The sequence below is a fragment of the Haliotis rubra genome, unplaced genomic scaffold (assembly GCF_003918875.1).
Source record: "Haliotis rubra isolate DU_JTF1 unplaced genomic scaffold, ASM391887v1 Scf1112, whole genome shotgun sequence".
In the NCBI taxonomy this organism is placed as follows: domain Eukaryota; kingdom Metazoa; phylum Mollusca; class Gastropoda; order Lepetellida; family Haliotidae; genus Haliotis; species Haliotis rubra.
The window spans coordinates 145,503-172,078 of NW_025765018.1; the positions used below are offsets into that span (position 1 = coordinate 145,503).

The 26,576-nt window shown below is 42.2% G+C and overlaps 1 protein-coding gene across 1 annotated transcript; it reads right to left on the minus strand.

Moving 5' to 3' along the window:
• Nucleotides 1–2,873: 2,873 nt before the first annotated feature.
• LOC124288625 lies at nucleotides 2,874–26,576 on the minus strand. Its single transcript, XM_046725180.1, is given in 8 exon segments — nucleotides 2,874–5,087; nucleotides 6,035–6,789; nucleotides 7,509–7,751; nucleotides 7,753–7,796; nucleotides 9,473–9,664; nucleotides 10,276–10,612; nucleotides 10,995–11,090; nucleotides 26,477–26,576. Coding segments are annotated over 8 exon segments (2,046 nt in total). The 5' UTR covers nucleotides 26,515–26,576; the 3' UTR covers nucleotides 2,874–4,746.

Here is a 26,576-nt window from a genome sequence, read left to right on the forward strand (position 1 = left end):
ATTTTACGCATATATATTTGAATAAATATTATGTATTATGAATATATGTACACATTGATCACAATCTTTGACTAGTTTTTCTCCATATTACACAAACACACACGCTGAAAATATACGACTGAATAAACAAATTGATGACGTAAAGTGGTGTGTTTGATTTGTTTTCAAGTAATGTGTTTGTTGGTTTATTGTTTAACGCCGCACTCAGCAATATTCCAGCTATATGGCAGTGGTCTGTAAATAATCAAGTCTGGGCCAGACAATCCAGTGATCAAGAGCATGAGCATTGATCTACGCTATTGGGAACCGATGACATGTGTCAACCAAGTCAGAGAGTCTGACCACCCTTTCGTTAGTCCCCTGGGGCGGTGAGGTAGCCTAGTGGCTAAGCGCTCACTCCTCACTTCGAAGGCCCGGGTTCGATTCCCAACATGGGTATAAAGTCTGAAGCCCATTTCTGGTGCCCCCTGCCGTGATATCGCTGGAATATGGCAAAAAGCAGTGTAAAACCGTATTCACTCACTCGCGTTAGTCGCCTGTTACGACAAGCATGGGTTACTGAAGATCAGTTCCAACCCAGATCATCACCGTCGTGTTTAACAAAACACTTATAAACGTTTCAGGAATATTATGTTGACTTGTAATTGAAGAATTGATCCAGAAAATCCAGTGATTGATATTGTGAGCACAAGCAACCAAGTAACTGAACCAGTCAATATTATCACGTTCCCAGTGAAGTTTGAGGTGCATCTAGCATAGAATCTCTAAGAGATGTTTTGTTTTGAACTCATCTGAACGGCTGATTTTGTTCATACTGTACTGGCTAGCGACCAGTTATCGCCAACACCTGGCTGTAGCGCCTGAGAAGACAGCTTGACTTGTACTTCCGTAGTATTTCACACATTGACACATCACAAAAGCGATAGGCTACGAGAGTTAAAATCAAGCTGTCTGTGCAAGCGCTACAGTCAAATGTTGGCGATAACTGGTCGCTAGCCAGTACTGTTTTTTAAAAAGAAGTTTCAGTTAACAGTTTTTTTATGTCACTAATTTTAAACACTGAATTGTTGCTGAAAATTAAATGAGGTGTACGCATTCATGAGAGGGTCATATGATTTAACAGAGATTCCAGATTGTGTGATATTCCCGGTGTTTATTTGAGGACATGGCGAAAGAAGATATCTTGTTGAAATGAAGAAGAGTTGTCTCCCTTCCTCCAGCTAACGTCTCACTAGACCATTCGTATGTACTCTTCTGTGTATTTTGTTTATATGGATTTACCTCAATACACCCCCAAACTTTTAAAACTTATACATGATATTAAAAAGGATAAGGAATAGTTGATAACTTTATATGGACGATGCTGGGGTACACTGAGGGGTATCACAGGAAAGCGATTGACGACTGACTGAGTTTGGTTTTACGCCGCTTTTAGCAATATTCCAGCAACATCACGGCGGGGGACACCAGAAATGGGCTTCACACATTGTGCCCATGTGGGGATTCGAACCCGTGTCTTCGGCGTGACGAGCCAACGCTTTAACCATTAGGCTACCCCACTGCCCCGCGATTGACGAATGTACACATTGTCTTAGTTGAGTGGACATCTCGGGTGTTTTGAACACCATAATGTTGCATCGATTTGGTTTGGAATTCTTTAAACATTTAAAACTTTGGGAAAGAAACGCCGTGTGACAATACCAATTAGTGCCGTCTTGATGTCTGGCTTCTCGATTTAAACCTGAGGGAAGCATTGTCTTGAACGGTATTCATAACAACACACTGTCTGCCTGTGTGAGTGAATGAGTGTATTTTAACTCGCTTTTAGCAATATTCCAGAAATTTCATGGCGGGGGACGCCAGACATGGGCTTCACACATTGTACCCACGTAGGGAGTGAACCCCGGGTTTTCGGTGTGACGAGCGAACGCTTCAACCACTAGGCTATCCCACCGTCTGTCATGCTTCACTGCGGCATGGTATCTCAGTAAGCTAGCACTATAAAAAAACAGCTTAAGTCTGGGCTAGTACAAGCAGTCGCACATACACATACACACGCATGCACGTCGTCATATGAGCGAAATATTCTCAAGCACGACGTTAAACCCAATTTCACCTCACCTCACCTCACCTCTGCGTGAGGAGGTGAGGCAACATTGACGCAAGGTCGAAGGAACATGGCTGCCACATACGAGGGTGAGGGAACGAGGTTGAACTCCGAACATTGTTCCAGTTCTAGCAGGGAAGTTTGTGTGAAGAAACTCCAAAGGGATACAGGTTTACCATTTTGATGATACGGGTATGACCCTGCAATGCTTATAAACAATCAGAGCGAACCGGGACTCGATCCCACAATTACAGGCTCCTGCCTTCCCAAGGTGCGCAACTCTGCAGTGCGAACTTCGGCACCAGAGACAACTGGAACCACCTCGTGTCTCGAATCCTAACGTGCTTGTCAACTAAGACTTAGTGAGGTTGATACAGTGCTACAGGTACATTAATCAGCAGATCCTGGTCGAACTAAGGACGGTAATTCTGCTTGTGAATAGCATCTGTCACCAATATTTCTCATAGAGACTAACGGGATCGGGTGGTCAGGCTCGCTGACTTGGTTGACATGTCATCGTATACCAATTGAGTAGATCAATTCTCATGATGCTGATCACTGCATGAATCGTCTTGTCCAGTCCCGATTATTTACAGACCGCCGCCATATACCTGGAATATTGCTGAGTGCGACGTAAAACTCAACTCACTCACTTCTCATGTAGCGGACCTACAGCTGTCCAGATTTCTCAAATCGACAGTGTGACAAGTACGCCTACAATATTTTAAAACTGAAGTATGTTTATATTTATAACCCAACGTCGTACTGGTTTGTAAAAATATAATTTTATTCGCGGTCTATCATAGTTTTGAAGTAAGTACAAGAAAATACAGTACTGTTTCATGAAAATATTAACTTAACCCGTTGATATGAACATGTTTCCTGGACTCAAATGTTTTCTGGTCGATTTGGGGACAATGCACTATCTACATACATGATGATGTACCGCTCGATATGGGCTCCTCTTTAAAATACTATTTGTGATGGTACGTACGTACCATATCAAGAGATGTAATTACCAAACGGCGGTATGCCAGCTTACACACTGGTTTGACGCCACTTTCAGTAGAGTTTCAGCTCGATCAGGGCCAAACAACTTGCTGGACGAAAGACCAAAATGTCCTTGAAGCTTTCCACTTAGGTGCCACCACTAGCACAGTTGTGGAGGTGGCAAACCAAGGACGATATCCAGTACGGATGAGTGGATTCGAACTCAGAATATTGTAGGATTGTAGCAACGAACCATGATCAATTTGAAGACCATCCGTCGGAACGCAATCTGCTTACTGCAAGAAACTATGATTGACCTGAGCCAGCATAAAATTCGTAACGAGAAATGATCTTTTCAAAGTATTATCACAGAAAGATACATATATCACAAGCATATCAATAAAACATGTCAGTTTATCACAAAGACTGACCAACGTATAATCGTACATATAGGTGATAACCCCAAGGTCACGTCAGGTGATTACGGTTTTACGCTGGTCTTAGCAATATTGTCACGGCGGACAACAGAAATAGACTCCCAAAATTAGATTCAAGTGAGGAATCGAACATGCCCATTCGCTGTGGCGAGCGAACGCCTGGCCCACTTGGCTACCCATCCACGTGAGCATGCGATAAAATGACGTATTTTTTAACACCAAATGTCATATGACTGTGCTGATACCGTGTTTTGTGACTGTAATGACGTGCGGTTGAATACACGCAGAATACATGCGAAGCAGTGATTAGCTTTACGCCGTTGTAGCAATATTCCAGCAATATCACGGCGGGGGACACCAGAAAAGAGCTTCACACATTATCCCCATGTGGGGAATCGAACCCGGGTCTTCAGCGTGACGACCGAACGCTTTTACCACTAGGCTACCCCACCGCCCCGCTCCTCATAAGAGCTGACTAAATAAATTTATATCCATAATGGAAAACGACCCCTGTCAAACAATGTACGTGTACATGAATTTGAATACCTGACACAAGAGAGGCAGCAAGCGGTATTGCATCGCCTGGACATTCTTTGGTGATGCTTTCAATCAAAACAATTCTGTACTGACAAGATATATCTGTAATTTTCACGACACATTAAAATTTGATCACAGAAACTTCAGACAATATGAAACATCCAGCCAATCAATTCCTGAAAACACTCCTCCGGATCCACACCATCGAGACAGTGTTTATGATTATCTGTATGTAACGTCACAATGGAAGCGTACCGTGAAATACTCTGACTTTCCGTTAGTAGATCTATGAGTCTGATTCAACATGTCACACAGCAGCAGTATTAACACGGCTTCAGCGGCAGCGGTCGTGCATCCTTTCGAAGTCTCGAGAATTGGATAATCAACTAGTCTAAACTGTCCCTAAATTAAGAGAGCAGAGTGGTACTGAAGCTGAATACATTTTGCAAACTTCAACACCAATGCTACAATCGTTCTTGTGTATACGAAGCGATGAACAGCTGATTATCTCCCCTTTCTGATGACGTCATTCCGAAGTCAAAGTCCAGTCTGGAACATTCGCAAATGACCCACAATGCCAAACTCTGACTTAAAGGTCCCCGTTTTGCTGAATCCATGACATAAATAACTAAAGACCCTGTATGACTACTACTGGATTATCTCCCCTTAATGACGTCACTGCATGATGAGGTGGAAGCAGTCTGGGCCTATTTCCTTGTTCTTGTCGTGCATCTCCTGAACTGTGTCTGCAACTTCGGATCTTCCCATGTCGCGAAGAGCTTCCGTCAACTCCGCCACTGCGCCGTTACGCTTGTCTTTTAGGCGTCGCTTCCAGTAAAGTAAAATTTTGTATGTGACGTCGGCCATGCCTAGGCCGTTACTGATGGCGTCGAACCCCAGGCCTGTGATTGTGCTGTCCGGAAGGTCAAGGTGAACGGCCAGGGTAAGTCCTTCCGGGACAACACGTGCGATGTTCATCAAGCTTCTTCCGGTCAGGACACGTGATTCCTTCTCAGCTGTAAGTACATGAACATGGGCATTTATTGGTGCGCTTTAGATGTATTTTTTTATTCTTCCAAATGAAATCAATATGAGTTATCGATTGCAGGATGTGGTAAGATGAACTTTCATCTTGCACAACATGTAAATATTGAAGGGTACCAGCGAAAGATCCACACATTTGGGACAGGATGACCAACAGTGAGTTTAGTTTTACGCCGCTTTTAGCAATATCCCTGCAATATCATGGCGGGAGACACCAGAAATGGGCTTCACACATTGTACCCATGTGGGGAATCGAACCCGGGTCTTCGGCGTGACGAGCGAACGCTTTAACCTTTAGGCTACCTCACGCCCCCGGGCCTAGATTTTCGAAGCTCTCTTAGCCCTAAGATAGTCGTAAGTCAATGTTAATGTATGGCACTTACGGCTATCTTAGCGCTAAGAGAGCTTTGAAAATCTAGGCCCAGGTCTTCAGTAAGTCCATGCATGTCGTCAAAGGCGACACATTAACGGGACCGTGTGAATGCCTCGCTCCCTTAGTTGATGGATCTCGTCGTATCCAAATTGTGTAGATCGATGTTCATGCTATCAACCCCCTTTCATGTCTTCTTAGGACTCGATTATTTACAGACCACTCTCATGAGCAGAAATATTGTTTAGTGTGGCGCTAAAAGGCACAAAACTGCAGCAGTCGGCTTGAACGAAACAACGCGAGACCTGTGTCCCGATCCACAAAACGTTCGTAGCGCTACGACATTCGTAAGCCTATGTTAAACTATAGAGTTACGACAGGTCGTAACGGTACCAACGTTTTGTGGATCGAGATCCGGTTCTTGTTGCCAGAATACCCTTAGAGAATTCACACTCACTCTCTTATTCCTTCATTCATTTATCATTAGATCTGACTTGTGGATAATCAGTAACATTAAAGACTGTTCATAAACAAAGAAGAAAAACTTACGGATCTTGTTGGGTCGGATTGGTCGCGTCAATCTCTCGAGAGCACTGGCCGAGAACGTTCGCACTTTCACTGGAGGAGGGGGTCGCTCTTCTTTGATTGGTTCCAACGGAAGGTCAAAGGTAACAGTTGGTTTCTCTGGCTCAGGTTCCGGTTCCGGGTCATCTGGTTTGAAATAGGCCTTGACCTTTTCCTCATCCACTTCAAATTTGAATGTGAAGGACAAACGTTCCCTGGCATTCTGTTCCTCTACACCAACAGGTACTAAGTTTATAACACCCTGTAAGGCCCGCTCTTCGTTAGTTCGAGGTTCGAGAACAAACCTTCTATAACTCTCGGGTAAGTTTCTAAAGAATTGCAACTGGTTATTATCGAAATAGTCACTATCTCCGCTCACTTTTATATCTCCGCTCACTTCGATTTCCCATTTACACCCATCGTAGATCTCAAATCCGTCTATCTCCTTTTCTTTGACTTGTTTCGGCGGCGGTGGTCGCCTCCGGGAGGTAAACCGCTGTTCTGTTTCTTTGGGAGCTTCTTGTTTCACTACATGTCGGAATCCGACCGACGATCGGGCGTTTGTTCTCACCTCGGTTTTGAATTCCGGGAAACATTCTATAACACCCATCCATGATTTCTCCTTTAGAGACAAGAACATGGTTACCTCCCCTTTTTCCTTGTTACTGCGGCCATCCAAAATCGGTATCGCATCCTTCATTTTCTGTTTCCGGTCTGGTTTAGACTGGCAAACACAGAATCTGAAAATATAATATTGAAAAGACATTGTTAGACGAGTATGAGATGGCAGTTTTCCCTTGACACTCCATACAAATGTAAATAATACAGGTCACCAATATGTACAAGTCCAAAATTGTATACTCATGGAAACAAATAAGGGATCACATGAAAGTACAAGTGTTCATTATTCTTTTCCAGAATTTCACCCACAGTGCAAAGCCCAATGCAAAGCTTGTGAAGAAACCTGGAAAAGAATAAAGGAACACTTGTACTTTCATGTGTTCCCTTTTTCGTTACCATGAGTATATATATATATATATATATATATATTATACATGTATTACCATTTGTAGCGCTACACTACACTTATATGTACAAATGAGGACCATTGTGGTTTTATTTTTTCATTTGTCTGTTACACCAAATCATGCCCTTTTATTATCATGCCTGGTTTTATTCCCAAAAGACCCCGTAATTGCACACATTGTTTGTTTTCTTATGTACAACCCGAGCAAGTGAGAGGGGGCATATTGTCAGCGGTTTTGCAAAGCGAAAATATAAACGATTTCTTTTCCAATGAAAACGGCTTGCCTATTTCAGGATAGTGTTTAACGGAAGAGGTCGCTGATGATTACTTTTCATATTTAGGGTCATTCTTTGTTGGAATAATTCAAGTGGATTAAAACCCAACTGCCTCACTCACTCACACATTGTATTCTCCCTGCATACTATCACTCACCTTGACAGTGTTTTCACATCACAAGTGACGGTTGTTCGGGAGAACTTATAGTTGCTGTCGACAACGCTCCAGCCCTCGTCCGTCTTGACAACCACGGCGATGTCGGTACCGCTGTCATTCTCGACCTCGCCACCAGCCGGAAGCGGAAGTTTAACTGTCACTGGCCGCCGGAAGTTGCACGGAATTGTGGTCGTGATGTCTACGAATTCTGTCGCTCTCAAAAGCTCTCCACAGTCCATGGGGAAATTGCTTAGAGAATGCTAATTTGTCAGATGGTATCGGGGTTATCTGGAACATGGGATAAGTATCGTAAAAAAGCCACATCTGCGTTTGTTACTGCATACAAATTATGGTGGTCCTACATATAATTATATACTACCAATCAAAAGCTTTGACTCACTAGTCTCAATGTAGCCATTTACTTCAGTCAACTGTTCTAAACTGAATTTTGCAAAATATTCCATACTGTTTAAAGGTACTGAATACACATGAACTGATGTATTGTAAAACAAATTCGTAACGTTGAAAAGATTATTGTCATGAGTTAAATAAATGATGAAACTCAGTGCAATCTGGCGAATTCTTAAAACAAAAATTGCACCAAAACGCAGCTGTTCACATGCACGATATTTGCACATGCTTTTCAGCAATTTGATGCATAATCCTCGTGCAGTTCATCTGCATAAGGTTTGCAGTTGGTTCCCCAAAAGTTTGTGGAGAAATTCATCTTCGATGTATCCATATGCATAAACATAACATATAGTGAGTGTTTTAAACCTTCGATAGTATAGGTACAACGATGTAGTCGTCACCGACTACAGTCTGTAGCCTTGTCAACACACCAAGTGGCAAGTGTTTAGTTATGTACCGTACGGGTGGCAGAAAACCCATGATTGTGGGCATTGATCCCGAGTCCTACATCAGCAGGTTTGTCAACACACCAAGTGGCATGTGTTTAGGATTTTATCCCACACCATGCTGAGACGCTGTGAAATACCTCACATGGTGTTAAAAAAGGGTTTACATGTCTACATTGGTAAGTTTAAATCCCTGCCAAATATACATTCATTTGAAGACAATCACTAAGAAACGTATATGACGTTTATCATCTAAAGAATGAGGTTTCTTCATTTTATGGGGAAAGTATCGCCGGTGACATACCACGACCAGAGGTTCATGAAACGACGTATTCCAGGATTGAATTGGCATTCAAAGTCAAGGTCATCCTCATTATATGTAAAATTATTCTGTACAAAATAGAAGCTTAAAACGTGTATTATTTCGCAGCTTGATAGAAACACCATGTTTTATTTGGGACATCCATCCAGCACTGTCCTTCTCAGATCTTGTGGATCAAGTAAGTGAGTATGGTTTTACGCCGCTTTCAGCAATATGCCAGCGTGACACACAAGAAATGGGCTTCACGCATTATAGCCACACCATCGGCGTAACGAATGAACGGTTTAACCACGAGGCTACACCACTGCCCCTTTCAAGTGTTGAAATATAGCACAGGACGTCAAAGTGTTAACACACAAGCATTTTATAACCTATTATAACCCGGCACTACCACCCTAGCTTTACAGGAACTCAATACAACAAGTACTCGGCGCAATGTGGATTGGTTGGTTGGTTTGTTGTTTAACGCTGCACTCAGCAGTATTCCAGCTATATGGCGGCGGTCTGTAAATAATCGAGTCTGGACCAGACAATCCAGTGATCAACAACATGAGCATCGATCTACGCAATTGGGATGCGATGAAATGTGTCAACCAAGTTAGCGAGCCTGACCACCGATCCCGTTAGTCGCCTCTTACGACAAGCATGGATTACTGAAGACCAATTCTAACCCGGATCTTCACGGATGGAGACAAGCATGGTGTACTGAAGACCACTTCTAATCTGGATCTTCACGGGTACTAGGCGCAAGAAAATGTCTCCTCTTCTGAAACCCCTTATCTTACCTGTATGGAACAATGCATGCTGGTGTCGATGGACTTCTTGGGGAACCTGACGCTGATGTGTCTGCTGAGCCTGGCGTTGTACAGACACCCCTGTGGGGACACCGGGAACATCTCTCTCTTGGGGGTGAAGGTGACCACAAACACTCCCAGACGGGCGATCTCCAGCTCCACAGACGGCATGCTGCTGTCCTCCTTGAAGGTGACACAATGTGGTTTATATACACTGCACATATCGTGGAATATACTACCCTTGCCCGTTCTATAATCGGGATTGTCTTTAGCCCAAATTATTTTCAAAACCAAAGTGTTTCAGTCGATATCGCAGTATATATGGACCACTGTGATTGCCAATTTGAGGAAAAATTGCAAACGTTGATAAATTTCGGAACTGCAAATATGAAAATCCATAAGAAAAATGTCTCTTATATCTGAATGTTTTCTTATTCGCATCATATTGTAACAATGTTTTCCAAACTTCATGCATGGCAACACATTAGACATAAATATTGAAAAAAGTCCACATTGAATGTAGTTCTTGAGGGATGAACTGCTATTTTAGGTAGCAATCGGAAGCTCGTTCCAAGCGCTGATTTATCAAACCGAAACCTCTATCATCATGCTTGTTTGAACCTTGCTGAGTCTACCTACACGTAGGGACGCTGTCACACATGTGATGTGTTCAAAAGAAACTTCAAGCGTGACGTATTTATGTCACGTGATACTTAAGGCCTCCCAACCTATGGGCATCGATCAATAGTTACCTTTAAAATTGCTGATGTGATAATATCATCGGGTGTATTTACCTTCTTGAGGAAGCCAACGTCTACCCACTCCGCCTCGTCCTTCCATCTGCCCTTGACATTGAGCTCGTTATGTTCAAGGTCAACGTAGTAGTATGGCAGCTGAACAATCACGGCCTTCTTTAGAGGGTGTACCGAGGATGACAAAATGAATATCTCGCTCGCCATATGCTCACTAGGGGGCAGCACTGGTACATGGCGCCATCTCCCGGAAGGTGGCGCCACCTGGCATGTGATACTGTCTTTTTTACTGAATACTCCATCTGGTATTGAAATCTTGGCGCCAAGCGGAAGTGCAAAGTTACCTCCTTTTTTTCCTGGCCCGTACGTTGTTTTCAGACTGAAGAATAAATATAATGTTTAAACTTCCATTAACTCTTTATGAAAAAATAAACTTTCATTTTGGGTAGTTACAAAAAAGAGGTTCCACGTCGACGTTACTTCACAGTCAAAGCCAATTCAGTCAGATTTCATCTAACCCTCTGACCCCAAACTGACCCTGACATTAACCTTACTAAGACGGATGACTTTAACTCTGACCCTGACCGCTAACCCTAATACTCACCCTAGCGTCTAACCCTAACTTTGAAACATTTAGGGTTGCAAGAGGTTAGCTAAACAGATACATGCTGTGCTTTTCATTTAGTTTCCTTAAAACAAAATCAAATCAATAAAAGTTGACAACACAAAGATGAAGACTTTACAAAACGTGTGACACTCACTTTGCTTCTTCCGTCATATCCGGGTGTTCTGTTGCCACAGAAACATTCCACGTGTTTTCCTTCCTCATGATGACGTCAGAAGTCGGTGACCTTGACCTGAAATAAACGTCAATAATTAGCACGGCGTGCACCTCATCCAGAAATGATAAACTTGAAAAGGACTGGCCACTTCCGAACTATGCCAAATCTAACGATACAAGACCCAATATGTATGTAGTATTTCCGGGGTGTGGTAAGGGGATGGAATAGCAAAGGCCCAAAGACGACTGAACTGATTGGGCGGTCGACGACTCGTTTCATAGCGTTTCATATCCCCGCGACGGCGAGGATCGGCGCTCACGATATCAACCTCTGGCTTTTCATGTAAAAATGGTTCATGAGAGTTTATATCAGGTGACGCTCACTGTCACCACTTGCACCATGTTCTTTTTGTTGTTGTTTTTGTCAGCACCTGGGGATGACCGAAGCGGTAAGTCTGTTAGGGCTCCTGAGCTCATGAGGTACTGGCCAAGACAGCGTTTAACCCAACGGGTCAGTGTACACCGTGTTGATCCGCCAGTCTGTTCTTTGTAATACTCATGATAAAATTGTCCACTCGAAACATGACTTTATAACCACTTTGTATGTCTGTTAACTCGATGTGTACGATGTATACTACCAATTTATCGAATTCAAAAGGGCACTAATATTAGTTCCTTATGGTGAGTGAGTGAGATAGCTCGACGCCGCACTCAGCAATATTACAGCTATATGACGGCGGTCTGCAAATAATCGAGTCTGGACCAGACAGTCCAGTGATCAACATCATGAGCATCCTTCTACGCAACTGAGATACGATGACATGTGTCAACCAAGTCAGCGAGCCTGACCACCCGATCCCGTTAATCTATTTTCTTATAACTACGCAGTTCGACTGAAACACAGTTCAAGCAGTTGCGGTAAAAACGTCGCGGTTCGCTATATCTGTCAGTTCGTTATAAGCGTTGTTTACTGCATTTCGATCAGTTACAACTACACTACTAACAAAAGGACAGGGTCACAACTTCACATACCGACCTTGTCACTTGGAACTTTGGTTTGAAAACCACATTTTAAAGAATAGACTAGCATATCAATTGTTAATCAATAGACAGCAATCAGCTGACTACTCCTTAACTAAATACATTGTGACAACTTCGAGCAGGGCGCCTGCTATTCAGGAATTTTGGATAGAGAACAACTTAATAAACACCAGCCTCACTAAACCTCAAATGTTTGCTCCATTTAAATGTAACACCTTCATGCATACTTGATTAAACAGAACTTCAATATCTATTCCCTGAGATAAAATAAGCTCAGATCACAGCCATTCACGTAAACACAAACTGAAATATATGAAGCGGAAAGACAAAGAGAGGTAACAGAGCCGAATGGTTTAACACAGCATGTCCCCACTAGCTCCTGTAAACGGGACATATAGACTATAGACATACATACTCATGTTCACTCGCTAACTTACCGGCGATCCACCGTGTTGGGTGACTAACCTATAACACTCAACAAAACGCGATTTATATACAGCTGACATTCTCCTCTGACCAATACACCAACTATTTCACGATCAAAGCCAATCAATTCCACGTAAACATGTCAAGTTGAGATTTTCAATCGTGTTTGAAGATACGCTTCATTCGCTCCTTTGTGTCTGTCTAAGAAGACCCTCTTGGCCCCTGTGCAGTGTTTCTACTCTCTGACATAGCGGCCTTATAAATCAAGTGTACATGTCAGGGGGTGTTAACACCTTTGTTGAAAGACCGAGAAGTCGTCATAATCGAATTACATGTGGTACACTCCCTGCTCCACAAGACAATGGTCTGTTTTGTTCAGTTGGGATTTTCTTCTAGTGAGTCTACAAATACCACAACACATACGTGCCTGAACATACCGCAAACTTTAGTCATACAACGTCCAAATTTTCTAGAACATATATACTTTCTACTAAGTTTGGAGTAAGTATGGTTTTACGCCGCTTTTAGTAATATTCCAGCAATATCACTGCGGGAGATACCAGACATGGGTTTCACATATTGTACCCATGTGGGGAATTGAACCTGGGTTTTCGGCCTGACGAGCGAACGCTTTAACTAATAGGCTACCTCGCCTTCCCAGATAGTTAAATCTCGTATGACTACGAGAGAGAGAGAGAGAGAGAGAGAGAGAGAGAGAGAGAGAGAGAGAGAGAGAGAGAGAGAGAGAGAGAGAGAGAGAGAGAGAGAGAGAGAGAGAGAGAGAGAGAGAGAGAGAGAGAGAGAGAGAGAGAGAGAGAGAGAGAGAGAGAGAGAGAGAGAGAGAGAGAGAGATTTTGTTTAGGGGAGGTGGGGTGTTACTACACATGTACTAGGCTTGTTGTCATTGGTTTTTTACATGACAATGGGGCAGGGAGCAATTACTTTCAACCTAAATTTTAGGGGGGGGGATCACATTGTACATGCTACTCCATAAAAATCATTATCATCCCCTCTAGCCATAAGTGATCTGTCATTAACTCACTCACTCTTCTACATCTGAATTACAATGGTGTGTGTGTGCGCGTGTGTGTGCGTGCGTGCGTGTGTGCGTGTGTGTGTGCGTGCGTGCGTGCGTGTGTGTGTGTGTGTGTGTGTGTGTGTGTGTGTGTGTGTGTGTGTTTGCACTGCAGTGTTGTTTACCGTTTATAACTGGGAGATTTATTCTTCTTGGCTAATACTGTGAGCGAATTAAATATATACCTGTAGGATTAAACAATGTTCAACCCAAAGAACGAGAAACCTGCGAAAAAGTACATATTGGCCAACAGTACACATGACCTCGCTTCTGTCAAAGAACATTTTTGGATGTTGTTTTTCAACGATAGCTAGCTAACCCAAGGCTCTTTTGTATTCTATTAATAAATTAAACTTATTAGCATCTATTTTACACACATATGACCCATGTATAAGACACATCTCATATATTGTTCTCATCCATGTATACATAATTTTCCAAAATATACCCTCGAGCTATTTTAATACAAACAACTATCCATCCATATTTGATTTATGTGAGATAGTATTTTCTTATTTAATAGGATACCGTAAATATAAGTTTAATATTTAGATTGCTTTACGAATATACACTTTCAACAAAAACATCTAAGCTTTTGCCACGGGTGACAGGGTGGTCTTTTTTATGAGCAACTGTTTGGATTTATTTGACATAAGATAGACCATAAAAAACGAATCCTTTTTTTTATGACCACTGGGGCAGTGACGTTAATTGAGAGGCTGTAGGCCCAAATACATGAAGTGAAAGTAGAACCAGGTTGTATCACTCTACAACTTGATTCATATAATTCAGTTGAAGGAAGAACGTTCTGCTCATGAAGGTACTCCTACATACATGACAGATTTTTTTATGATTGCATATTCAGTATGCATTGCTTTCGAAGATTGGCATACAAGTAAGGGGGCGGTGGGGTCGCCTTGAGGTTAAAGCATCCGCTCGTCACGCCTAAGACCCGGGTTCGATTCCTCACATGGTTACAATGTGTGAAGTCCATTTCTGGTGTCCCCCGCCGTGATATTGCTGGAATATTGCTAAAAGCAGCAACAAATCACACACTCACTCACTCACTCACTCACTCACTCACTCACTCAACTCACTCACTCACTCACTCACTCACTCACTCATTTCAGAAATTATATATTACTTAGTCATAGTGTTTGTAAGAGTTTACATTTGTTTAGACGGACACGTAAAATTGCAAATAGTTGACTTAGTGTGAGTGATTGATAAATGTTTCAGTTGTACGAAACCTTATAAAATTGCCCCAGAACATGTATTTTGTAATCCGAGTCGTTAAAGACTAACGTGCACGTGCAAAACGCTCAACACCTGCTCCACGTGCAGCACGCAGGTCGACGAACTTTACCAAAGAGCTCTTGAGCATATTGTACACACAAATAATAAAACCATAAAATCTTTCTTACGTTCTCTAGTGAGCGAGCGAGTAAGTGAGTATGGTTTTACGCCGTTTTTAGCAATATTCCAGCAATATCGCGGCGGGGGACACCAGAAATGGGCTTCACACATTGTACCCATATCAGGAATCGAACCATGATATTCAGCGTGACGAGCGAACACTTTTACCACTCGGCTACCTCATCGCCCCCTTGCGTTCCCTAAACGACATTTATGGTAAACAATAAAATCAATCACACCTCCACAAAAACATTCGTCCTTCTATTTCCAGAAAGTGCATGTTATTCGGTTGCACATTAGACAACAAAGGAGTGATATATTTCAGGAATAAAACTAAATTGTTTTACAAATCTCGGAAAGACCTTCAACCAGGCAATTATTCATTCGGTATTAAGTGCAATGTCCTGTTCAACACGACACGCATATTTACCTAGGAACGTTTTAAAAATTCACATTCACCACACACTTCAATTTTGTGCATAATGCGCTGATAAGTGCCTTTGAAACCCATATGGCGATCTCAGTTTGGTGAGACGGTATTTCAAAATGTCATTCAACGATCTTTAAACGCAATCGTGATTCGTGGCTGAAGGGCTTGTTTGAGGGACTGCTGAGTGTGTATGGCGGTATATGCCAATATATTTAACGGTTTGTTTGTTTACACAAAACACACAGAGGCTGTGGTAACTTCTAATGACAGTCCCTCGGGTCATGAACAGTGTTAACCAGTCGCAAAGGAACAGTGAAATACCCTACCCTGGTAAGAGTGAGTGAGTGAGTGAATTTAGTTGTACACCGCTTTTAGCAATATGCCAGCAATATCACGACGGGGGACACCAGAAATGGGCTTCACACATTGTACCCATGTGGGGAATCGAACCCGGGTCTTCGGGGTGACAAGAGAACGCTTTAACCTTTAGGCTACCCCACCGCCCCGGTCCCTCATAAAGTGACTTACGTCGTTGTCCGTACCGTCCTTACACTTCAGGTAACACGTGCACAGAAAAAACTACTCTCCATTACTTTAACAAATCTGCATTCTTCTTTCGAAATGGGAGTGATAAAACAATAAAATGACGTCCCAAAATATTAAGTTAAAAATGTACATTGTCCGATGTGACGTCAGATTATTATTAACTTACTCCCACGACGTCATCAAACTGACATACCGCTCAAAGCGTCGGTTTACCCCTCAACTGGAATGTGACGCGCCCCTTTCAACCCGTGTTAGCCCTGACGTCATAATGCCATTGTTTACGATAACAGACAAACCGCACGGCGACATCAAACAGTGTATACTCTGTGTGACTACCAAGATAATTAATAACGTCATAGAGATACCAGTATCATGAATCATTGATTGAACTATTCAACAATATGTTTTGTTTGACAGGATCCTAAAACATACGTTATTTTAGTTTTTCTTCCAACATTTAAGGAGGGCTGGGTTCGAGAAAAATTGGCATTCCTGTTACGTTTCAATAAACTCGTAAAATATTTTATTATTGTACGTGTAACGAACATCTATGACGTCATTGGTTTTTAAATGGGTCAGCTTCCAGCAAAACTGGCTGTCATGTCAACTTTAAACCAGCCAGTGCAATATTCCAGCAATGTCACGGGGGGAGACACCAGAAATGGTCTCGCGCATTGTACCCAAGTGGGGAATCGAATTCCTATCTTCGAGCGACGAGCGAACGCCTTAACCACTAGGCTACCCCACTGCCCCTACTTTGAATCAGACCCGTGAAGGTCCGGGTTAGAATTTGCCTTCAGTAACCCATGCTTGTCGTAAGAGACGACTAACGGGATCGGGTGGTCAGGCTCGCTGACTTGGTTGACACATGTCATCGGTTCCCAATTGCGTAGATCGATGCTCATGATGTTGATCACTGGATTGTCTGGTCCAGACTCGATATTTACAGACCGCCTCCATATAGCTAGAATATTGCTGAGTGCGGCGTAAAACTAAACCCACTCACTCACTACTTTGAATCAAGACACGCCTGGTTCTATGCGACGTTACGACGTCATTGGGCCTAAAGATATTATAATCCCAGACGAAACAGAAACGTGACTGCCATGTGTTGCACAACACAGAAGGACACTAGAGCCTTCGTGCTGGGTATCATAAGGGAGTTTGGTTTTACGCCACTTTCAGCAATGGTCCGGTCATATCACGCCTGGGTCCACCACAAACAGGCTTCAAACATTGAATCCATGCTGGGAATCGAACGTAGGTCTTCGACATGACGAGCGAACGTTAAACCACCGACAACCCAGCCACCCACAGGCAGTGACTTGAAATTTAGTCGATAGCTCTGTCCCTGCCAGTTAGTGAGGTGAAATTGGGTTTTACGTCGTGCTTGAGAATATTTCGCTCATATGACGACGTGCATGCGTGTGTATGTGTAGGTGCGGCTGCTTGTACTAGCCCAGACTGAAGCTGGTTTTATAGTGCTAGCCCACTGACATACCATGCCGCAGTGAAGCATGAATACCCCACTCAGACACATTATACTGACTCCGAGCTGACCACTCCTTGTTGTACCCATTAATGCCGAGCGCCAGGCAGGGACCAACAAGTACCATATTTTAACGTCTTTTGGTATGACGCGGTCGGGGATCGAACCCGCGACCTTCCGCTCTCCGGGCGGACGCTCTAACCACTACACCACGGAGGCGGTCAAGTAATTAAATAAGTAAGTAAAAAATAGAGACTTGGATATGGGGGACCGGTGTTATTAACATCAAACTCATCTCACACTTGAAACTAACCAACCGAGCACACTTCGGTTGTGTTAGAATCCGTATTCCAATGATGGTCACTTTGTAGCGAGTGAGTGAACTGGGTTTTACGCTGCTCGGTAAAATGCCAGCAGTACCAGTGATTAATTGCATGAGCACCAGGGCACGTTGACATTAGTCAAGTGTCCCACTTTGACCACTCGATCCCCGTTTTCCGATTTTTACACATAGATACTGGTGACCCGTATCCTGCTCCACAATGTAATCCCCACTTTAAGGCGATCGTTCATGTCATACTCTAACACAGAATTGCGAATGTCTTTACGCTAAGATCGATTTGTTAAACGATTTGTTTGCAAGCATTAAAATCTGATATCTGTGATAGACATGTCCTGTCAAATATTTGCACAACTTACCATTAACGTTTCACCTTTGACCCCTCTGTAAGTTGGTATCTATACAGCCATCTCTGCGACCGTAAAACTGTCCAAGTCGACAATAAACCATTCGCACCTTTGTGACAAGTTGTTAGTATGAAAACTGACCAATCAGAGCCGATTTTACTTTGCGGAATCGACAACATACGCGCATGCGCGACGCTTTGTTTTCCCATAACTGTCACAAAGGGCATTGCGTCATGATACAGCCCAGGTTATGCAACAATGCTCAAATATACTATTTCTCACATATAATCTCATATAGATCCATTTGTCATTGTTGGTATGGGTGTTGATATCAAGTGGCCTAATTATACAACAATGTAGGTCAAATTAGCCTTAATCGTTTAACAGATGTTTCATGACTTTTTGCGTCATAAGATTGTGGAGGCAACCATGATTGACAATTACGACAACAAACCTCTGTTAATGCTTCGTCGAGGAACCCGGTCAGTGACTTTCTGAAATACACTTATGTAACCCTGCCATTTTGGCAAGCAGGACTGAGGGTTCCATTTACAGGAAACAGTAAGCTACGGTTATGATGAACTCAAAAAGAACCACTTCATTTAGTTCGTGAGTGAGTTTGGCAATATGCCAGCAATATCACGGCGGGGGACACCAGAAATGGGCATCACGCATTGTACCCAAGTGGGGAATCGAACCCGGGTCCGACGTCCACCTGACTATCCCACCACCCTATTGTATTTCGTAATAACTGTAGTTCGTTCTAAGCGTTTTAAATAATATATGCAGTTCCTTATATCCGTTAGTTCGTTATAAGCGTATCTTGATAAACAAAGTATATGTATTCGGGTCTCACCAATGCTATACGCAGGGCGTACATAAAAGCATATTTTGGTACAGAGATTCAGCTTGGAATACGAGGGGATATCAAAAAGTTCTAATTATCGCATGAATTTATTGAGAATTATGACGAAAATTTGAAGGTAACATCAGTGATCCTTATCGAGTTAATGGACCAAAACTATTTACATCACTTTATTCAATCTTGTGCTAGTTCATCCAAAACATGAGTAACCCAATATATGGAGAAAATTGAGGCACGCAACGTTATCAAGTTTTTGCACTTTAAGGGATGCACTGCTCGAAAGATTAACGATTAGATGAAAAATGTTTGTGGTGAAAATAGTCCATCTTATGATACTGTTGTGAGATGGCAAAGGCATTTTCAAACCGGTCATATGTCCCTCACAGTTGAGCCAAGATGTGCACTCCGTTTTAACGATACCAATGAGGTCATTGAAGAGGTGGAGGGATGGTTTTCCATGAAACCAGGAGGGTTTGGTGGTGACTATGTAGAGAAGTTTAAGGACAAGAAAACAACATAAATTTTCTATCTTGAATACGTCTTGGCGATAATTAGAAATTTTTGATACCCCCCTCATAGTCCCTGTTACTCTGAAAGGACTGACTGACTGAGTATGGTTTTACGCCGTTTTTAGCAATATTCCAGCAATATCGCGGCGGGGAACACCAGAAATGGACTCTGAAAGGAACTTACACTACACGTGATTTGTCATTACACAGAGAAATAAGTCATTTCGACTGATAAATTTAAAGCAATTTGTCTTCCATCATTTTCGGGTACAGACAATTTTTAAATAATCCTGACGGGAGATAATCTCTACATTATAAATTACGAAGGCGTAATAGCATATTTTCCCTTCTCCGATCGTTCTTGCCAATACAATATGATACAATACAATACAACTGCGTACAATACAAGCCACCACACAGGATGACTAGTAAGCTGATTGCCATTTCACACCTACACCAGACCTGAACGACACCCTAGTGTAATACGATCAGTGCTTGTATTACAAATGCCATACCCAAATGAATTCCACGAACATAGTAATCCTGGCGATTATGTTGTTTTGTACAAAGTCTTACGTCCATATGTGACGTACTTTAATGGATTAGTTACTGATGGCCTTTTATTGTGGAGAACACCCTTTGTTAATACCGACCCACACATTCCGGATTATGATCAACGTGGGGTATATTTCGTACATGCCTAATATTATACTCTTAATCAGTGCGTGATTAAAACACATACGGGTAAATACAGTAAAAGATTAACTTCCACGACTGAGAAGGTCTGGGCCAACAAATCGTGTTTGGTGACTCTTTCGTGGTCTCTTACGTGACGATCGCGATCGTAACGCTACGAATGTCGTAAGTCTATGTTAACGTAAGAGATTTAAGATTACCTAAGCTTTACGATCACCTTGTGGAACGGAAACATGATCCACGTTGTAAAAAAAGCGATCTTAGCGCTAAGACGATCGTAACTTCCATACGTTAACCAAGATTTAAGGTCCTTCTTACACAATCAATCTTAGCTCTACGTCGATCGTAACTTCCATACGTTAAACAAGATTTAAGGACCCACTTGGACAACTGTTCTTAGCGCTGAAACGACCGTAACTCCCATAGTCTAAACACACCTAACATGGTCGTAGCGCTAAGATCGCTTCGTGCAAGTTGGCTCTGACAATCACGTGATTGATATTATGAGCAATGTGACACGTTGTCACTGTGACAACCCAATTCGCAAATTTATGTTGGATACTGACAGACAATCATATGCTGTTGTTGAAAACGATTTCCCGCGCCCTACATTAGACAAAACAAACGTGTGTCATATGTTTTGCCAATATCATTGTAAATCAAGATTTACGAATAGTAACACAGACGATAAGGATTTCAGGTAACAAGTGAAGCAGTGAGTCGATGGGTTCTTTGGAATGCTAAGGGGCGCTGGAGCACCCTTGCAGTTAAAGTGTTCGCTCGTCAAACCGAAGATCTGGTTTCGATTCCCCTTTTGGGTACAATGTGTGAAGCCCATTTCTGATGTTCCACGCCATGATATTGTGTGCAAGGGAAGCGCATTTTTTTTATCCCATCACACATTTCCAAAGCGGCTGGGAAAATTGAAAAAAAAGCTTTATATTATTTCACGTCGAAATGTAAATTCAGAGCGGGACAAGTAAGGGAAATAACATGGGCAGCCTGGCTGTTGTACCAGCGATGTCCTAAACGTCTCTAATCACATTCAAAATTTTGCTACGGCGTATGATTCACCGTATGATTCATCGTATCTGTGCATGGCGATACTTCTCTCCTGGCCAGGGATTATGTCTAACATAGACTTATATCTATGCGGCGAATGGCACTGGTTTTCAGAATGTCTTGTTTATAATTCTCGCTTACGGGGCTTAAGGTGGATATATTAAATACCTGACCGTGTGAATACAATACCAAAGTAAGACACGAGACCCACTGGACGTTGATATGTTTTGTCACGCTTCACCGTGACCCGTCACGTACGTACAAATCCTCACGGAGAAACGTTTTGTATTGTGCTTTCAGCTCTAGATCTCTTTCTCTGATAAGGCAGGTTAAAATACATTTCTGTACCTCGTGATCCACCCGTCCCAACATATCTGACATTTTAAGGGAATGATGCATATGGAAGCGGCTTTCTTTAGGTTAAAATATCTTTTCGGCCTTTCCACTCACAAACTGCCATTCATAGAGTCAGACTGGAAGGTCGTTATTCCGAGGCAAGGGAGACTATAACTGACCTTTCAGTCAATTAACTCCTTTCTCTCAGGAAGAGGGGCGATGGGGTAGCCTAGTGGTTAAAGCGTTGGCTCGTCACGCCGAAGACCCAGGTTCGAATCCCCACATGGGTACAATGTGTAAAACCCATTTCTGGTGTCCCCCGCCGTGATGTTGCTGGAATATTGCTAAAAGCGGCGTAAAACCAAATTCAGTCAGTCAGTCAGTCTCTCAGGAAGATGGATGTCAGTCCCTTTTTTCATACTTGAGTGAGTGAGTGAGTATGGTTTCACGCCGTTTGTAGTAAATATTGATATTCCAGCAATAGCATGGCAGGGGGCACCAGAAATAGGCTTCACACATTGTACCCAAGTGGGGGATCGGACCCGCGTCTTCGGCGTGACAAGCTGATCAAAATTGACCTGCACTGTAAGGTGAAGTAAGGTTTAAAGTTTAGTTCAAGAATACCGCTTTTAACAATGGCAACACGGCACATCTCCAATCTGTGAGCTCAGGGCAGAGTAATACAGTTTTAAACACAGCAGTGTCGAACTTTAGTGAGTCGAACTTGCTGTTGTCTCGAGGCAAAGGTTTAGACTTATTCCTCATTGAAACTTTCTCCGTTTAGTCATTATGCGGTTGTGTCGAATTTCGTTTAACTCGACGTTTTTGCGTTTGTACCTTCAACTTCGACATAACGGTGTTTGTATATACAGACACGTGTCAACGTTAATACTTGGCAACCCTGAAATACCAGCACAAAGCATTATGTGAGCGACTCCCAGAGTCACCCATGAAGATCCGGGCAAGCATTGATCTTCAGTAACCCATGCTTATCGTAAGAGGCGACTAACGGGATCGGGTGGTCAGGCTCGATGACTTGGTTTACACATGTCATCGTATCCCAATTGCGTAGATCGATGCTCATGCTGTTGATCACTGGATTGTCTGATCCAGACGCGATTATTCACAGATCCCCGCCATGTGGCTGGAATATTGATAAGTGCGGCGTAAAACTAAACTTCACCCACTCACTCACTCTTACCACTATTCTTGGCAAACTATTTTTGGAATATGGCAATTGCTGAGTGCGGCGTTAAACAACTACCAAGCCAAGCCAACCCAAGACTCCCAGAGTACAGACACACACCACGGAGGAAACGTGGCACGAGATCTAACGTCCTTAAAACATAGCTACATTGTTTGCTTTTGCATTCAAGTAATGATAATGTGTGTATGAAGTGGTTTTTAGTATGTGTGTGTGTAAGACGATACTCGGCGTGGGGTGGGCGATACCATCAAGCTAGCGTGGCATACAGAGCACCAACAATTGCTCAGTTAGACCACAAGATATAGTCGATTCGATATTTGCAGATTATTAATTACAACATGCAAGTTATGATGACACGGGGCGGTGGGGTAGCCTAGTGGTTAAAGCGTTCGCTCGTCACGCCGAAGACCGGGTTTGCTTCCCCACATGAGCACAACGTGTGAAGGGGCGATGAGGAGCCTAGTGGTTAAAGCGTTCGCTCGTCATGTCGAAGTCGTGGGCTCGATTCCTTAAGTTTATTTCTGATGTTCCAACAATTGCGGGAATATTGCTAAATGCGGCATAAAATCCGACTCACTCACTGATGAGTCAGTACAATATTATATTTTCTACTTTGGCTTTAAGAGTAAAGGGGTCGCCTCGTGGTTACATTGTCAGCACCAAACTTCCTTAAAATCCTGGGTTTGATTCCCAACATGGATACAATGTGTGAACCTAATTAATGGTACCCGCCGCAGGGGGGTAGCTGGGATACTGACAAAAGCGGCATAAAACCATCCTCACTTGCTCTGTGCCTTGTTCAATAAAAGCGCCCGAGTAGTTTAAACTGGAAAACTAGGACTTATGTCAAGTAGCAATACCAACAAACGGCATTCAAGAACCTCAAGCAACTATTTGTACTGTGCATTTCTGGTGTCGCTCGCCGTGATATTGCTGGAATACTGCTAAAAGCGGCGTAAAACTACACTCACTCACTCAAAATGAGTCCCTCTCCCTACCTCCGGCCCCAGAACCCTATATCACCACTTACCCAAAAATAGCACCTGTCTTGATAGCCTGACAATCCTATGTAATCCTAAATTGTCCAATATATTCTCAGAAAGAAAATCAGCTGGGATTCCTTCCATTGTCCAGTAAGCCTCTCTGGCCCAATCACCCGTTATTACCCTGTCACGTCACAGAACACCAGTGTGTCATAAGCGGTGTCTGGGAACACACAAGAGACTCAGTCTCCAAGTTAGCCGTGGACGGGTAATCTTCTTTCCATTGACAATGCCCATTGTCAGGCTCAAGGTAAACCTCTTCATTACTTTGACGGCAACTCTACGTTTCTTTATACGTTCCATCTGGATGATTGATTGGGTATTATGCTACTGTTTCTACAATATTGTATCGAGGAAGTAAGAGCAAGGCAAACACTGTTTAGGTATGCTTCGCTGATGCTTGCCAGTCCGCCTGAACTAAAACATGGTTCGCTGCGTCAAATTTGCACAAAAATATTTGATTCTCCTGTGTAAATATGTTCATATGATTAAACAGTTTGTTTTCCAGATGTAAGCTTAATGGAAATGATAGTCCCTGTGTACTGCCGCTAAAAAACCAAAAGCACCTGCGTATTTTTAGCATAAACATAGAATTTTATAACGTTGTTTACGGATTATGCCATATTAGTGAAATAATATTTGACTGAGTTTATAGCACTGTGATAACATGATTATTGCGCGACTAATTTTAATATTTAAATATCAGTTCTTTTTCTTAATGTTCTGGACATGGAACACTTCACACGGTACTCGATCATGTATTGCGGTAATATTTTCATATTAGTTTAAATTCTTTCAAATCAGAATATTTTATTTATTATTTCAAAAATGAAACCGCTATCTGAGTTCGACATAACCGTAGTGTACTGAAGTTAGAGCACTGAAAATTTAAACAGTGTATTTTCACAGACCCCATATACATTCATTGTAAATAAAACACCCAAAACCCACCCACCTGTCTCACAGTCACTGAACCACATTATTTTCTCTACTGCCTCGCCCCCCCTGCAATGCTAAAGCCTAAATGAAGCAAGTTTATATTTCCTCAGAATTTTCCGTCTCCCTGGGGCTTCTTTTCAATGTAGATGTTACTATCAAAATTATATATATATTCAGAGAATAGGTGTTAGTCTACTACCCGACATGTGTTATCAAGTTATGGGGTGTAAGTTAGTTTGTCGAGTAAGTGTTCTTCAGGAAAACCTATAGGTGATCGTGGAATAGTTCTGAAGTATACATGTTGTTCAAGAGCATTTCCTATTTGTGTTAGTATGGATGTAATACTTTCATACAAATCCTCAACTGTACCTCATAAAAACTGAAAGCACTGTATTGAAATTATATCTGCAAATCAACATTTGAAATAAATATCATCGAGATATGTTCAAATAATATTTTCAACTTCTGGGTACTATAGAAGAAGCTTTCCCCGAGACGATTCCGTGCATTGGTGTACAGTAAGCCATGGTTGTAGCAAGAGGCGACAAACGGCATCGGGTAATCCGTTACTTAGCTGACGCATGCAATCATATCGCAACGTTTTAGATCAATGTCAATCACTGTTGCTACATCCCCGATTACTTACATATTTACATAATGTCGCAAAATATCTGGTATATTGCTGAAAGTGGCGTTTAACGGCAAACCAACAAGATACAAACTCTGAGGCTTGTAATGCTTCAACCGATTCGAAACTCAACGAAAGGACAAATATACAATTGCAGTATTCTAACATCTTCTATTTCGATTTGTTCCTGCGCCCAAACTCATAGTGACAATATTCCAGGTTTGTCCCGACACTCGCGCCATCAGAGCAAAACTTAAACTGAAGTCTCCATGACTGACACATTAAAACAGCAAAATTCATGCCTCAACGACAAACTCACTACGTGATTTGATTTTGATTTAAACATATTTTATTCACAAATGTGAAAGGGATTGGGGACAAGTTATCCAACTTAAAATACCCGCTCCCTAATATTTACATACATATAATTTCAATTATATACATCTTAGGAAAGAATACAGAGAAGAGATAGGAAAGTAAAAGAGAGAAGAGAGGAAGGGACACGACTTATGTGATTACTCAAAACGTTTTGATTGATGAATAAAAGTTTGCACACATTTGAAAATGCATTCATTCTGTTGAATAGTCAGGTCAGGACTTCCAAGTAACATCAGTGACAATGTGATTGGAGAATCACGTTTTACAATATTTTTAAATTTAACATTAATATCTCTCTTTGAACGCTGTACAGTTTACATTCTAATAGGAAGTGATGTACTTTTTCACAAGCATTGTCACAGTAACAAGAAGCAGAATCTTTCATGTTGAAACGATACAGATCATAATTTAACTGACTAGTCATATATCTACGTGATCACAAGGGCTGAAGATAAATAAACTCGCCATTGCTGTCACTAATTAAACCACACACTACAGTACAAATAGCCAAAGCAAACTGACGATTCAGTCCCCATTCCGATCTTGAATCACTGATTCAAACCAAGTGGGACATGTCCCAACGTGGTAGAACTTACACCATATGTTCAGATCACATTTGGTAAAATGTTAACATCACGAAAACATGTTTTTGTTCGTTGTCGCTGTTTAAATAGAACATTCAAACTGACCTGTGTCGTTTCTTTCTGCTAGTCCATCGCGACGCCATTATAGATGTTTGCTACGAGCCTTGATTTATCAGAGTAATCAGCTATTTTTCACCAGATTTAT